We start from the raw sequence: 15,944 nt of genomic DNA, 5'->3' as shown, positions 1-15,944 counted from the left end.
GAAAAAAAGTCCATCTCTAGCCCTCTATAAATAACCCCATCCATTAATTTCTTACACCACACAGGGAGTCTAAACATAAAAACAGTGTTTTGTCATATTTTCTATTGATAAAATTACATGAATTTGTTCAGTATCTGTGTAATGTTGGGCTTCCTTCCCTTGGCATATTCTTTGTTGCTAGGCCAAGAAAGACGTAAGCTCCTTTTACCAATCCTTTCCTAATCCACATTATACACATATTCTGAAAAGGAAAAAACAACAACAACCAACACATATATTTATTTCAATTCAGGAGTCAAGCAATGGCTTCCTCTCCCAAGATGGAAGAGGATGGTTTCACCTCCATCTTTATGATTCCTTAGCAGTATGATAACTTGCAAAAACATAGCATGGTGTTCTCCATAGCTACAAATACTGAAACTGTTTCCCACCATCCTCTCCACAAAGTAGAAGTAGGCCATTTCTCCTGAGGCATTATGATGGCCTGTGTTGGCCATGTTCTTAGCGACTTGAGGTAACTAGCGGGATTTAGAATGACATTTCATGTGTCTTACAAGGTACTCCTTAAGAAAGAAGCATCTCCCACACTCACAGCATTTGAACGGTTTCAGCCCCAGGTGGATATTTTTGTGCCTTAAAAGGCTCGAGCGCCAACTGAAGCTTTTCCCACACTGGGCACAGATGTTGCTTTTTGTCTCTGTTTCGGCAGGTGGTTGTCTCAGTACCTTTGACTGCTTATTGAGTTTTTTCCCATATTTGGAACCAATCAAGCATTTCCCCTTTGTGTCGTTTATCCTTTTCAAAAGAGGGACCAATTTCTTCCCCTTATGAATTGTCATCCGATGCAGGTCAAGAGAGACAAGCCCCAAGAACCTCTCCCCACAGTCCATACATTTATAGGATTTCTCTTGGGTGTGGATGCGTTGATGTCTTTTCAGCTCAAACAGATGGCGGAAACTTTTCTCACACTTCAAACATCCATAGGATTTCCCTTTCATGCCAGATAATTTCTGCATAAATGGGTTTGACTTCTGACCCCTGTGGGCCTTTCTGTGTCCCCAAAGAGATGCTTTCCCTGTGAAACATTTTCCACAGTCAGTGCACTGATAGGGTTTCTTTTCAGTGTGGATACACTGATGTCTTGCTAGCTCTGATGTAGTAGTAAACTTTTTTCCACACTCAGAACATGTGTTCCCCAGGTTCCTCCCTTTCAGTGGAGACACTGTTTTCTTTCTCTTATGAATCTTTCTATGCATTTCTAGAGATGCACTCGACATGAAACTCTCTCCACATTCAGCACATGCATAAGGTTTTTGTTGGGTGGCAATGCACCGATGTTTTCTTAGGTGTGTCTGATGGTAGAAGCTCTTCCCACATACTGAACATTTGTGATACTTTCTCTGCATACTACGTAATTTATACAGAAGTGCTGCTGATTTCTTTCCATTGTGGTTCTTTCTGTGCCATGCAAGAGATGATGCCCATGAGAAACTCTCCCCACAGACAGTGCATTTATAGGGTTTCTCTCCAGTGTGGAGACGCTGATGTAATAGTAGGCCGGATGTAGTGCTGAGGCATTTCCCACATTCTTTACACTTGTAAGGTTTCCCCCGCACACCAGGTATCATTTTCAAAAGAGACTCCAATTTCTGTTCTTTATGTCTCATCTTCCTATGTCTATCAAGGGATGATGGCCATGTGAAACTGTCCCCACAGTCAGCACATTTATAGGATTTCTTTCCAGCACGGACACATTGATGAACAATGAGATTCAATTGGCATTCAAAACTTTCCCCACACGCTTTACACGTGTAGAGTTTCCTCTGGATAGCAGGTATCTTTTCCAGAACAGGGACCAATTTCCGCCTTTTGTGGATCTTTCTATGCTTTTCAAGAGGTGTCTGCTGCGTGAACTTCTCCAGACAGTCTATGCATTTATTTGACTTCTCCCTAGTATGGGAACGCTGACTGACAAAACTTTTCCCACACTCAGAGCACTTGTAGGAATTCCTTTGGATGCTGCACGGATTGGGAAGAAGAGGGACCAATTTATTTACATTGTGGACCTTCCTATGTTCATCAAGAGATGAACTTGACAAGAAACTCTCCTCACAGTCCATACATTTATATGATTTCTTAGGGATATGGGTGCATTGATGTTTTATTAGTAGCAATGGCGTACGGAAGCTCTTCTTACAATCTGCACATGTACGTTTTTCCTTTTGTATACCATATAGCCTTTTCAGAAGAGGTTGTGGTTCCTTCCCCTCATGGGAATTTGTGTGTCTTTCAAGAGACAAATTCTGCCTGAAACTCTCCCTACTGTTTGTGTGTTTAAAGGGTTTCTCTCTAGTATGAACACGTACATGTCTTTTTAGCTTCCATGAGTCAGGGCACAATTTTCCACACTTTGAACACAAATACATTTTCTTCCCCATTTGGGTTCTTTTACACAAAACTGGAGTGGTATTATTTCCACTATGGAACTTTCTATTTCTTTTACGAGATGAAATTAGCAAGATTCTTTCCTCAGAGCGAGAAAATTTAAAGGGCCTCTCTCCAATGTGGATTCTCTGATGCTTTCTTAGGTCCACCATCTGAAAGAACTTTTCTCCACACTCTTTGCATGTGTAAGATTTTTGTTCTGTATGGATTCTCTGATGTGCATCAAGGTCCAGTGTACTGTTGAAGGTTTCTCCACACTCAGAGCATATATAAACTGTCATCTCGGGAGGAAGCAAAGATAATTTCTGTCCCACATGTGTCCTCTGATGTGTCTCTAGTGATATTCTTGATGAGAAACCTTCCCCACAATCAGAACACATATATTGTTTCTCTCCAGTGTGGATTTGATAATGTCCAGGGTTTTCTTGTGGAAGATTCTCATCGTTCTCACACACTTCTCCGCTATCTGTTGAAATGACAAGCAGTTGTCTAATTCAAAATTTGCCTTGGCCAAGCAAATAAATCCAACTAAATCAGTAGGTAATTTAATTGGCAGTACATTTTAAAATGGGGGCACAGCCTACATATTTTTGTTACTGAGAAGATCTGAATTTTACAACTCACACAAACCTAATCAGCATGCAGTTATTCACCCTCATCAATCTCAACCAGCAAGTAGATGGACAACTACCTAAGCACATCTTTCCAAAGAGTAAAAAGTAAAGGTTTCCTCTTTGACAAGGTTGTCAAGTCATACTCATCTGTAGAGGGCGGTGGTCATCTGTTACTAAGCTGAAGCGCCAGCATTGTCAAAGACAACTCCATGGTCATGTGGCCAGTGTGAGTGCAGGAAACACTGTTACTTTCCCACCAAAGTGGTACCTATTTATCTGCTTGCACTTTTACATGCTTTTGGGCTGCTAGACTGGCAGAAGTACTCTTTGGAAAATACTTTATGTCAATGGTAGAGAAACACATTTCTTATGTTTAGAATAATCAATCAAGGGCAGATATATTTCATAGAAGGAACTTTGCATCTTACTGATTCTTGTCTCTCCAATTTTTCTGCTGAATTTCTGTTGGAAGATTTTTGCATTCTCTTACCCCCTCCTTAGATAGATAGGGATTTCCTGCATGTAAACTCCTCTCTCTCTCTCTCTCATTCAAATTAACCTTGTGGTTTAGTCACTCCCTCTTCAGGACTAACACATTCTCTCAAAGATTTTCAACGGAACTGTTGGGTTTTCCAGCTGCCTCTTCTCTCAACTTTCTTGGAAAGATGGTGAGATAAAGAATACTTTTATACCTGAGCTATTTACTAGCAAGATTAAGATATAGCTTTTATGTATATATAGATTAAAGCCATTAATAATTTTTTTTTTTGAAATACAAACTACTTGTTGTTTTTGGCATCAGTTCTTAGGGAAGCATAGTTAGACAAGAGCACATTTCTGCTACTCTGCTGAGTTAAAGCTAGACCTTAACAGGCTTGGCTTTAATACTTTTGATATTTAAATATTTTTGTTTCCTTATCAACGGCTGAAGCCTTAGGAAACTTAAGTTGCCCTACACTTTCCCTTTAAGGTTATCATTCAAGCATATTCTTCCATTTATTTACCAAGATGTCTTTCACTCCCTATGTCCAATTAATTTCTAATCAGGCTGCTAAGCAGAAGTCCATGACAGCTTGATGAAGAAGGTAACATTTAGCAAGCCTAATGCCAGGGAGAAAGTATCATTTTTGGTGAGTCATGTTAGAAATCTTTTTGAAGACTGCTGTCCAAAAGTTGTATTTGAGGTCATGACCACCAGAGGCTCTCCTGAAGATCTTAGCATCTGGACAGTCTCATAGAGACAGGTGCTTTTAGAAAACTGAAGTGGACTTCATGCCACTTCTAGTTATTGATTTTAGCTAAGTACAGTAGTCTCTGATGGGCCCTGGAGGGCAAAAATACTCTCCAGATCCCTGGAGTTGGCCTATCCCTGGTCTAAGAGAAAAAACACACAGAAATGGAGAGGGGAATGCTTACTGAAGACAAGAAAGACGAAAATAAATCATTTCTCATTTTGAATCTGTAATGGAGGACATTGAACACTGGTGTCATTTGGATTTGGTCCAACTCAACATTGTTTTTTCTTTACTACCCTCCCTCTCAACCTACATTTGCTGCTCAATGGAAAGCAAGAAGCACTAGATTTCAAAAATTTCCCCTTTTCACCAAATTTTGGGGGGCTCTGACTATTTTAGACTTAAGAAAAGCCTTTTTAAAAACAGGAAAGGATTTCAAGTCACTTTCTGTTTTGAAAAAGAAGAAGGTAATGATGCACCTTCTCTGAACTGATCTTGCTAAGAAAACCCTAGGACAGGGTCACTATAAATCAGAGTTGATTTAAAGACACATAACAACATGGATTATAACATGTTATACCCATCAATCGTTTTATTTATATCCTGCCTTCCCCACAAAAGTGAGACATTTTGGGATTGGGGTATACAACATGGGTTTTCTAAAGCAAAGTAATTATTAGAGACACTATTATCTCTTCTATAAATTGAGGCATTGTTACTCATTAGTCTCAAAACACTGTTTGGGAGGGGTCATCTTCAGGGATGACTTGGGCATTTCTGTAATTTTTTGTTTTTGTTTACTCTTTTAAATAATGAGCAACCTCAAAAAGCTGCTCTTTCCCCAAAATTCCTAGTTATTTAAGGCTCTAACACACCACTACTCAAAGTGGTGGTCCCCAGACTAGTCCAATCTGTGAGCCATTGACCACCAGTCTACAGAAGATTCCCACAGAATCATAATGTTGGAAGAAACCTCAAGGGGCATCCAGTCCAACCTCATTCTGCCATGCAGGAATACACAATCGAATAACTCCTTGGCTCAAAAACCTCCAAAGAAATGGACTCTACCACACTCCGAGGGGAGCATGTTCCTCTGTCAAACAGCTCTTACTGTCAGGAAGTTCCTCCTAATGTTGGGGTAGAATCTCTTTCCCTGTAGTTTGAATCTGTTGCTCTGGAGCAGCAGAAAACAAGCTTGGTCCTTCTTCAATATTACCTCCTGTCAAATATTTAAACATGGCTATCATGTCACCCCTTAATCCTCTCTTCTTCAGGCTAAACATACCCAGCTTCCTAAGCCACTCCTCACAGGGCATGATTTGCAGACCTTTCACCATTTTGGTCACCCTCCTTTGGACACACTCCAACTTCTTAATATCCCTCTTGGATTATGGTGCCCAGAAATGGACACAGTATTCCAAGTGGGGACTGACCAAAGCAGAATAGAAAAAAATATGACAGAAACAGTTGTAGCCAATGGGCACATATGTGGTACTTGTCCCTGGCATATTGAGAAGGAAAAAAAAGCCAATCCTCCACATCAGATAGTCTGAGAAGCACAGCTTGATTCAACAATTACCAAAACTCTGAACTGTGCTCCAGAATGGACTGAAAGCCCCCGCAGTAAGATCCAGTGACAAATGCTCCTCTACCACACCTGCTCAAAACCAACACCCGAGCAGTTGTATTTTGTACTAATGCATTCAAATTACAGGAAAAGATATACCACTTAAATACTGGGAAAAACATCTTCACTGTAAGAGCTCTTCAGTGGTGGAGCAGACTGACTGGGGTGTGTGTGGACTCTCCTTTGAAGGTTTTTCACCAGAGCTTGGTCAGGCATATTTCAGAGGCGCTATAATTTTATATTCCTGTGTGGCAGGGGACTGGAATAGATGGATCTTGTAGTTCTTCCCAATTCTAAGATCCTATATTTCTTTGATTCTACTAATAGTTTAATGGTTTTGCTTGCCTCTGTAAACATTCCTACTGGGTCTGATGCTGAGGCAGTGACTGTGTAAGAAGCCAAAAATGACACCACCCATGCCCAAGGAGGAAAAAAGAAAAAGCTGAAGGGGTTTACATATTTTTCAGGAACACCCCCCCCCCAATTCCAAATCTTCAAGATTCTGTTGCATGCCCTGCTTGTTTTTAACCATTCCTACTTCAAGACCATCACATCTGCAGGTTCCAAGGAATCCTTACCTGATACGTCAACATCAGAGCAGTCTGTATCTTCCTCCATTTCAGATTCTCTGCAGAACTGTGGCCTCTGTTCAGCATCCGATGGAGTTCCCGTCAACTCTGACAAATTCATGGATCCTTCTCCTTGGGACTCAGCTATCTATAAGTTCGACAGCAGGTTCAGTGAGTAGGGCAGAGTTTTACTTATCCCTGTCTTCTATCAATATGTTTAGTAACTACTGTGAGAGATTTTATAGTGTTTAAAACTGACAAGCTGTAAACAAAAACTGAAGCTTGTGCTGCAGCTGATGATTTCCTGCAGCAGCCAAGAACTGAGACAAGAGGGCTTTTAAAACTAGGAAATAACAGGTTAATTCAAATCCCATTGGATTTAGGACAAGGCTAGGGGAGTTGCAGAGATGGGTTAAGATGGCACATTGGCTTCTCCTGAACCTACACTCTGTCCAGACACTGGCACACTGCTTGATTTATCACTGACCATTTCCCCATAAAACAGGGGTGAGGAATTTACAGCAGGCCTGGGAGTCAATTTCCATCCCTAAAATAGGGGGGGGGGGGCTACTGAACCAAAAGGAAGTGGAAAATGGCACCAAAGGAATGTGTCAAAGACACAGCAAAAGAAAAAATAGAAATGGCCATATGTATACATCGAAAAAGGTTTTTTAAATAGTCAATAGTATCATGGAACCTGTTTAAAAAGTGAATTCCAGGAGAAAAGGTCCACTTTTTTTCTTGCCAAATAAAATAATAACTCAAGGAGTCAAGGCCACAAAGACAGCTTTGTGGGGGATGAGCATGGCCTCAGGACCACACTTACTAGTTTTGGCTTGAAAATAAGGTGCACAAGAAGCATGCATCAGAACTAGGCATGTAGGAGCCTGACTGGACTTGAAAACAAGGCACACACTCCCCACCCACCTTGTTTTGAACAGAAATTATGGGAGTTTTGCTGATGATGCCAAAAATTCAACAGTAAAACAGGGGCATGCAAGGTCTCTAAAACAGATGAAGGGGAAGGCACATTTGCAGCACATGATCTGTGTACTGTCAACTCCTGATATTCAGCACTGAAACATGGCCTAGAAAAACCCACATAGCTAGGTTTTACCTAGTCTGTTAATGTTATTTCTGATATTTCTCAACCACCAAATGTCTACAAAAGAAAGCAAAGAACAGAGAAGAAGAGGGAGAGTACACTCCACCAAAAGGAATTTAGACTCATGTCTTCCCAGTCCTATTATAACTGCTACACCCCACCAGATCTCTACATATTTTAAGACTGATCAGTGTGGGTTTCACTGCATCCACCATACACCAACTGCATCCGTTGCTAGAACTGGAAGACCTGAAAATGGTAGTTCATGCACTCATAACTGCAAGGCAATGCAATCTACATTAGGCTACCTTTGTACCAGGGTTGGAAATTTGAATTAGTTCAAAACACTAGCCAGACTGATCACTGGCACATCTAGGAGTGAGTGAAATATTGAAATCACCCCACTGGCTACCAGTTAGTTTCCGGGAAAACCACAATGTCTTGATTATTACCTTTAAAGCCCTACATGGTTTGGGTTCTCTATGGGATCGCCTCCTTCAATATAGTCTGGCCCCCAGGTCCTCTAGTGGATACTTACTTCAACCATCCATGACTAGCCTGGCATCTTTCACTCAGAGGACCTTTTCGTCAGCTGTCTCTGGGCTGTGGAATTACTTGCCAAGGGACATGTCTGAATTTAAAACAGCATTAAAGACCTCTCTCTTCTGGCATGCTTACTAAGGTGATTTTAAACTAATAATTTTATGTTGGATGATTTTAATGCGTCCTATGTTTATGTGCTTTAACTTAATGTGTTTAAATTGTTTTATGTCTTTTAAACTATGTTGTACCTCATCTCGAGGACAGAGTCACTGGGCAGACTTGGTTTTCTGGCAGCCAGTCATAGTTCAGGCAGACTGTGAGGAAGGGGCTGCAGGGGAAGGAGAAGGTATAAAAGCAGGAATGAGTGACTGTGAGTTTAGTTCAGGGGAGGTTTGAGTTCATGAGAGATGGTCAGATAAGGAATCTCACTGGCCCTTGGAGAAAGTCAGAGAGGTATTCTGATAAGCCAGTAGAGAAACTGGAGAGAGAGAGAGAGAGAGACAAAGGGACTCAGTATGGTCAGATAAGGAAGTGTACTAGACTCAGTAAAGAGAAAACTGTGAGAAGCCTGCAACAATTATTTTTAAGTAACCACACTAAGTTCAACTATTTTACCTAAGCTACTTTCTTATTAAACGTTAGTCAATGAAGTTAGTTTCTTTGTTATCACAGAAGTCTCTGTCTGAGTGAATTCTAGACATTACAGGCAAAGAGAAACACACTACCTAATATAATGAATTAATAATACACTTATATCTAGCCCTTATACGCCCTAGTCCTTATACACTTAGAGCATGTATGTAAAGGGTGAAAGCAAGGTGGTGTCAATAACAAGTGGCCTTCTGTAAAAAAGAGGCAAAGGAAACCTCAAGGTGTATAAAGGAGCTCTTGTCTTACCTGCCAGGAAACATGTCTGAATTTAAAACAGCTTTTAAGACCTATCTCTTCTGGCAGACTTACTAAGTTAATTTTAAACTATTAATTTTATGTTGGATGATTTTAATATGTCCTGTGTTTATGTGCTTTAACTTAATGTGTTTAAATAGTTTTATATGTTTTAATCTATGTTGCATCCTGCCTCAAACCTTGGAGAGAGCCGAATAAGAAATAATAATAATAATAGAAAAATATCAGCAGCCCATTCCAAAGATGGAAGGAGAGTTAAAACAAACATAATGCTTCCTCTTACCTGCTCTTCTTTTACAAGCGTCCACTTCAGCACAAAATCCTCAGCTAGGGAAACTGCTTGTGCGCTGCTCTCCAGGTTATGCTTCTTGACCCAGCTCTGGATTTCCGGGGGCAGAACAGTCAGGAACTGTTCCAAGATCAGCAGTTCCAGGATCTGCTCCTTGGAGTTTCTCTCAGCCTTCAACCACTGATGGCAAAGCTCCTGGAGCTGGTTGTATGTTTCTCGAGGCCCTTTAGCCTCCTCATAGCAGAAACGCCTGAAGCACTGGCGGTTCTTTTCTCGGTTCAGAGCATCTCCTCGCAAGATAGCTGCCTTCACTTTCCCATAATCCTCTCTTTCTTCATCCTCCAGGCTGCTGAAGGCCAGCTCAGCTTCTCCTTTGAGAGTCGGCAGGAGTCGGGCTGCCCACTCTTCCTCGGGCCATTGATAGGCTCTGGCTACTTGCTCAAAGGAAGCCAGGAAGGCTGGAGTGTCATCCCAGGGGGCCGGCTCCTGAGGAACTCCTGGCACTGAAGGAGAAACATCCACTGTACTTAGGAACTCCTGCCACTGAGTTTCCCAGAGCTGCGCTGTGGGTTCTTCAGCTTCTTCCTTCACTGAATGGTGATTTACCAAATTTCCAGGGGATACTCCAGTACTGCAAGAATGCATTGCTGCCAGGTGTTGACTTCCTTCTCCTACATCCTGTGGTTGCTGCATCAGCGCGCCTAAGAATGTAAACACACCCATCACAGCTAGGTTTATCCACACTGTTCACAATATTCACCAACAGAATGCCCTTAGGAAACTTAGGCCTGTTACAGACTGCCAAAGTAAAACTGCTTCGGGTCTCTTTGGAGGTACACTGGTGCCTTGGGATACGAAATGATCGGCTTACGAAATTTCCGGGATACGAAAAAGTTGGATTGGAAAAAACTGTTTCGGGTTACGAAATATTTTTCGGGTTACGAAATTCATTTCGGCGTGAAATTCAAATGCTATAGGCTTTCCAGTGCTAACGGAAAGCCTTTTCGGGTTACGAAATTTCCGGGTTACGAAAGGAATGGCGGAACGAATTAATTTCGTAACCCGAGGTAGCAGTGTATGTTATTTAAATTATGCATGGGTCCTAAAAGTCTGGAGGTCGTGCCAAAGCTACATTCCATTCCTAAGCGCTGGAGTGCAGCTTCCGGATTCTTAGGATGCTTGCATCATTTAAACAGCATACCTCCAAAGAGACCCGAAGCAGCTTTATTTTGGCAGTCTGTAATAGGCCTTAGAGAGAAGGAGGCAAGAAAGGAAACAGTCCATTCTTTTTGCTGCAGCATCTCAAATTCACAAGTATACAGCCTCTGTACATAGTTGCTTCCCTGAGTTACTGGGTCTACGGTAATTATTTTTTAGCTGGAGGAAGGCAAAGGATCTTTTGACAGTAAGGACTGTTCGACAGTGGAACACACTCCCTTGGAGTGTAGTGGAGTCTCCTTCCTTAGAGGTCTTTAAACAGGCTGGATGGCCATCTTCCGGAGATGCTTTGAGATTTCCTGCATGGCAGAATGGGGGTGGACTAGATGGCCCTTGCGGTCTCTTCCAACTCTATAATTCTATGATTCTAAGTCACCTCTCCATTCAGAAGAGTATCAAATTGGATTGAGGGAGCTAGCAAACCAAGCTGCTTTTCCAAGTTGGAAATTCAGAACAGGCTCATTCACAAGCAATATATTTAGTCTTTATATCTCTTTCTATGGCTGGAAAGGGTTTCTGAGAAACTTACTGTGACACGACCTTTCTTATATGCCTTGAGGTTTCCCTTTCCTTACAGAAGGTTCCTGGTCCTTGACTCCGCCCTGCTTTCACCCTTTACTCGAGCTCTCAGTATACAAGGGCTAGGGTCCCAAATGTCTCCCTTTCATTAATTCAATATACAGTATTAGGTAGCATATAAGAGGGTGCTTACATCTGGTGTCCCTCAAGGAGCCATTCTGTCCCCCATGCTATTCAACATTTACATGAAACCGCTGGGAGAGATCACCCAGAGACACGGGGCGCAGTGTTATCAGTACGCTGATGACACCCAAATATGTTTCTCTGTGTCTCCGACTGATGCAGTGACTAGGGATGTCATCTCTCCTCTAAATGCCTGCTTGGAGCCGGTAATGGGCTGAATGAGGGAAAACAAACTCAGTCTGAATCCAGAGAAAACGGAAGTGCTAGTGATAGGTTCTCCTGGCCTGGGGGGGGGGTTGGATATTTGTCCCCCTGTCCTGAACGAGGTCACGCTCCCCCTGAAGGACTCAGTTCGCAGTCTGGGGGTCCTTTTGGATTCGTCGCTCCAGCTGACTTCTCAGGTGGTTGCGACAGTCAGAAGCACCTGCTATCAGCTTCAGCTGATACGCCAGCTGCAACCCTACCTAGGCCGGGGGGACCTTGAAACAGTGGTACATGCCCTGGTAACCTCTTGGTTGGATTTCTGTAATGCGCTCTACATGGGGCAACCTTTGTACCAAACCCGGAAGCTTCAGTTAGTACAGAATATGGCAGCTAGGCTGGTCACTGGACACCCCAGGGCCGACCATATAACACCAATTTTGTATGATCTCCATTGGCTACCTGTTCGCTTCTGGGCACAATACAAGGTGTTGGTAATAACCTATAAAGCCCTAAATGGCTTGGGCCCAGGGTACCTGGAGGACCGCCTCTCCCCATATAATCCGCCCTGCACACTCAGGTCATCTGGGAAGAGTTTATTGAGGATCCCTTCTACAAGATATAGGTCAACCTCTCAAAGTGCAGTTTCCATCCTGGCCCTTGGGATCTGGAACACCCTCCCCGAGGAGCTCCACACTGCCACCTCCCTGGATCTCTTTAAAAAGAGACTGAAGACCTTTTTGTTTCATCAAGCCTCCCCTAATATTCCATGATATGTGTGGCCCTCCCTATATGATTAACATCTTCGAGTATATTGCTGGCTTGGTTTAATGTTGATTTTATGTATACTGTGCACTGTTTTGTAAGTTTTAATTATCTATTGCAATTTTTATCTTGTATTGTATTGTTATTGCAATTGTTGTACACCGCTGTGATCGAATGGAATAGCGGTATATAAATAAATTTTATTATTATTATTATTATTATTATTATTATTATTATTATTATATTTGTCTTTGCCTACTTAGGTCTTGCCAACTCAAGGCTGTGACTTCTTTGATGCGGAGTCTACCCTCAGTAATTCGGTCTTCCTGATGCCTTCTATCTTATCAAGCATTGCTATGTAGGGAGATGTTGTATTATTATTATTATTATTATTATTATTATTAACCTTTATTTATAAAGCGCTGTAAATTTACACACCATTCCTAAGCACTGGAGAGCAGCTTTGGTGCAGCTTCCAGATTCTTAAGATGCATACATCATTTAAACAGCATACCTCCAAAGACACCCGAAGCAGCTTTATTTTGGCAGTCTGTAACAGGCCTTAAACTATTTTAACCAATCTGGTTTAAACTAGACAGCCCTGCTTTTTAACTTTCATACCTAGTGCATTTTTAATTATGTTTTGTTTTAACTTTCATAAGGTACTGGAAAAAGTGTAGGACATAAATAACAGCAACAACAGACATACCCGTACCTTCTTGACTTGGCATAGCTTTCTCAATGACTTCATCAGAATGGTTTGAAAGAAGTTCTTTTCTTTTTCTTTCCTGGAGAAATAATAAATAAATAAATAATTTTTATACCGCTTTTCCTGGAGATCAAAGCGGTTTACAGTCATTAAAACTCTATGATCTGTGTCACAGTACAATATATTATACATTCCAAAAGTACAATCAACATTTAAAAACATATATAACACTCGGGCATCAGATACAAGAATCAATCCATTAGGGACTAGTTTCTCTACAGTGAGTTGGGAGGGTTTGCTACCCAGAAGAGGTAGGTTTTCAATGCCTTCTTAAAGGTTTCTAATGTCGAACTAAGTCGAATCTCTTCCGGGAGAGCGTTTCAATGGGTTGGAGCTATTGCAGAATAAGCTCTTTGGTGTGTTCCTGTGAGTTTTACTTTTGGCCATTCAAGAACAAATTTCCCTGTTGTTCTGAGGGTGCGGAGTGGATTATGTAGGGAGAGACGTCCCTCAAGTAACTCAGGCCCAAGCCATGAAGGGCTTTATAGGTAATGACCAACACTTTGTATTGTGCCCAGAAATAGTACACAGAAATAAAGAAAGCAAACAAATATTAATGAATTTATTTTGGGGGGATGGGGAAGAAGAAATATTTTTCCACAAGTTGCCAGGCCAAAGATTTCTTTTTCTCCACTTAACTGAGTGCCGTCTGTCTCGAGGTCCAAAACGCACTGTAGGAACAATCCAGTTTGAGACTACTTTAACTGACCTGGCTCAGTGCTAGGGAAGCCTAGGATCTGTAGCGCAACCACAGAATTGGAAGGAACCACAGTGGAAATCTAGTCTAACTCCAGGCCATAAAGTAATGGACAGGTAAAAACAGAGGAGGCATGGATTTTCTTGCACCGGGGGAACAAAAAACCTGTTTGCTATTTTTCATTATTTCATAAAAAAGGAGAACTTAATGTGTGCAAAAAGGAGTAGGCATTTATTTATTTTTTTCTGTTGGTGGAGCAAAAGAACTGTTTGCTATTTCTCATTATTCCATAAAAGAGGAGAAAAAAGGAGACTTTGAGACATGCATTAAAAAAGAAGCAGGCATTAATTTTCTTCCAAGGGGGGAATAAAAGGCCCGTTTGCTATTTCTCATTATTTCATAATTATATCATTAGAAAGCATTATTTTAGATGTGCATTTAAAAAGGAGCAGGCATTTATTTTCTTCTGTGGGGGAAAAATAACTGTTTTATATTATATCATAAAAAGGGAGAGAAAAAATATCATTTTAGATGTGCATTTAAGAAAGGAGTCAGCATTTATTTTTTTCTGTTGGGGAATCAAAAAACAGTTTTCCATGTCTCATCACATCATTAAAAAAGGAAAAAATGGGAGAACTGTAGACGTGCCAAAAAGGAGAAGACACTGGCTTTCTTCTTGGGGGGGGGGGGGGGGAACAAAATAATAGTTTGCTATTTCTCATTATTCCATAGTAATATTCTATTATTCCTCTTTAAAAAGGAAGGGTAATGGGGGAAGGATAATTTTAGACATGCATTACAAAAGGAATAGACACTGACCTACTTGCATTAGAGGAAACAAAAGGACGGTTTGCCATTCATCGTTATACCATCATTATTCCATTTTTTAAAAAAAGGAGAATTCCAGACATGCATTCAAAAAGGAGAACAAAAAATAATAACGTGTTTGCTATTTTCCCACTATATCCTAATTATTTCATAAAAATAAGAATTTGAAATGTGTATTTAAAAAAGCAGAAGGAAGGCCAAAATTAATGTATTTATTTCAAACACTACCAATGATTACTTAATGTGTCTTTTATGGCTTGGAAAAAAGATATGACAAAATTTATATAGTCAGGCAAAAAACCAAGGATAAAGTGAGGATTGTTAATAGTCTCAAAAGAAAGAGACGGATTGGGATTACCAGATGTGAAAATATATTATGATGCTTCTTGTATAGCAGGGTTAATAGTGTGGATCAGATTGGATAATATAACTAGAATTCAAAGTTATAGCCATGTTAGTCTGTAGAATCAGTACATAGAGAGATCTTATAGCATCTTTGAGACTCACTGAAAGAAAGAAGTTGGCAGCATGAGTTTTCCTAGACTTCAGTCTACTTCCTCAGATGCATATTATTATTATTATTATTATTATTATTATTATTATTATTAAAAGATATGGCCATGTTAGTATGTAATATAAGTATGCAGAGAGATCTTGTAGCACCTTTGAGTATACACACACAGACACACACACATATTTGCACATATATACATAGATATATACATATGTATGTATGACATACACACACATACACACATATATACGTATGTATGTATCACACACACATACACGTGTGTGTATATATATATATTCACACATATATACATACATATACGTAGGTATCACACACATATTTACACACACACATATATACACATGCACACACGTGTTTGTGTATATGTGTGTGTATATGTACATATTTGCATGTATATATGTGTATATATGTACACATATATACATCCATACATCCACCCACCCACATCTCTCTCTGTATCCCATCCATGCTACTTGCCTGCTGCTCCCTGCTGCTCTCCATGACCCTCCCTGGCATGGCTGCTTCCCTCCTTCCCTTCCTTTGGCGCCTAGTAGGGACTAGCAGCAGCAGCAGCAGGAACAGCCCGACTGCCTCCCCGCCCACAGGACACAGCTTCCAGGCGGGAAACAGCCCGCCCGGAAGGACCTCATCAATCATTCCCCTTTCCCCTCTACTTCCGTTTCCCAACTCTATGGTCTGTCTGTCTGTCTGTCTTTCAACCTCTCTAGGGCTGCACAAAGAAACAGCTCAGTTTGGGGACACTTTAGCAGCCCTGGCTCAGTGCTAGGGAATCCTGGGAACTGTAGTTTTCTGAGACACTTGGCCTTCTCTGTCAGGGAGCTGTGGTGCTGCCACAACAAAAACTACAGCTCCCAGGATTCCCTGGCACTAAACCA

The 15,944-nt window shown here is 41.1% G+C and overlaps 1 protein-coding gene across 2 annotated transcripts; it reads right to left on the bottom strand.

The window, feature by feature from the left end:
- Window positions 1-264: 264 nt before the first annotated feature.
- LOC121921810 (zinc finger and SCAN domain-containing protein 2-like) lies at window positions 265-15,667 on the bottom strand. Of its 2 annotated transcripts, none has more exons than XM_042450383.1 (5): window positions 15,526-15,667; window positions 12,929-13,007; window positions 9,328-10,034; window positions 6,500-6,638; window positions 265-2,911 (listed from the first exon to the last, which is right to left on the bottom strand). In XM_042450383.1, the coding sequence occupies exons 1-5, from the start codon at window positions 15,562-15,564 to the stop codon at window positions 519-521; spliced, it is 3,357 nt and encodes a 1,118-aa protein (XP_042306317.1). In that variant the 5' UTR covers window positions 15,565-15,667; the 3' UTR covers window positions 265-518. The 2 variants fall into 2 exon arrangements, with proteins under 2 accessions (XP_042306317.1, XP_042306318.1); XM_042450384.1 differs by having other exon boundaries at window positions 12,935-13,007; window positions 15,526-15,666.
- Between the last annotated feature and the right edge of the window lie 277 nt (window positions 15,668-15,944).

The sequence above is a fragment of the Sceloporus undulatus genome, chromosome 2 (genome assembly GCF_019175285.1).
Source record: "Sceloporus undulatus isolate JIND9_A2432 ecotype Alabama chromosome 2, SceUnd_v1.1, whole genome shotgun sequence".
NCBI lineage: Eukaryota > Metazoa > Chordata > Lepidosauria > Squamata > Phrynosomatidae > Sceloporus > Sceloporus undulatus.
Note: the sequence above shows the minus strand (reverse complement) of the source record. Positions and strands in the feature narration are given on the sequence as shown.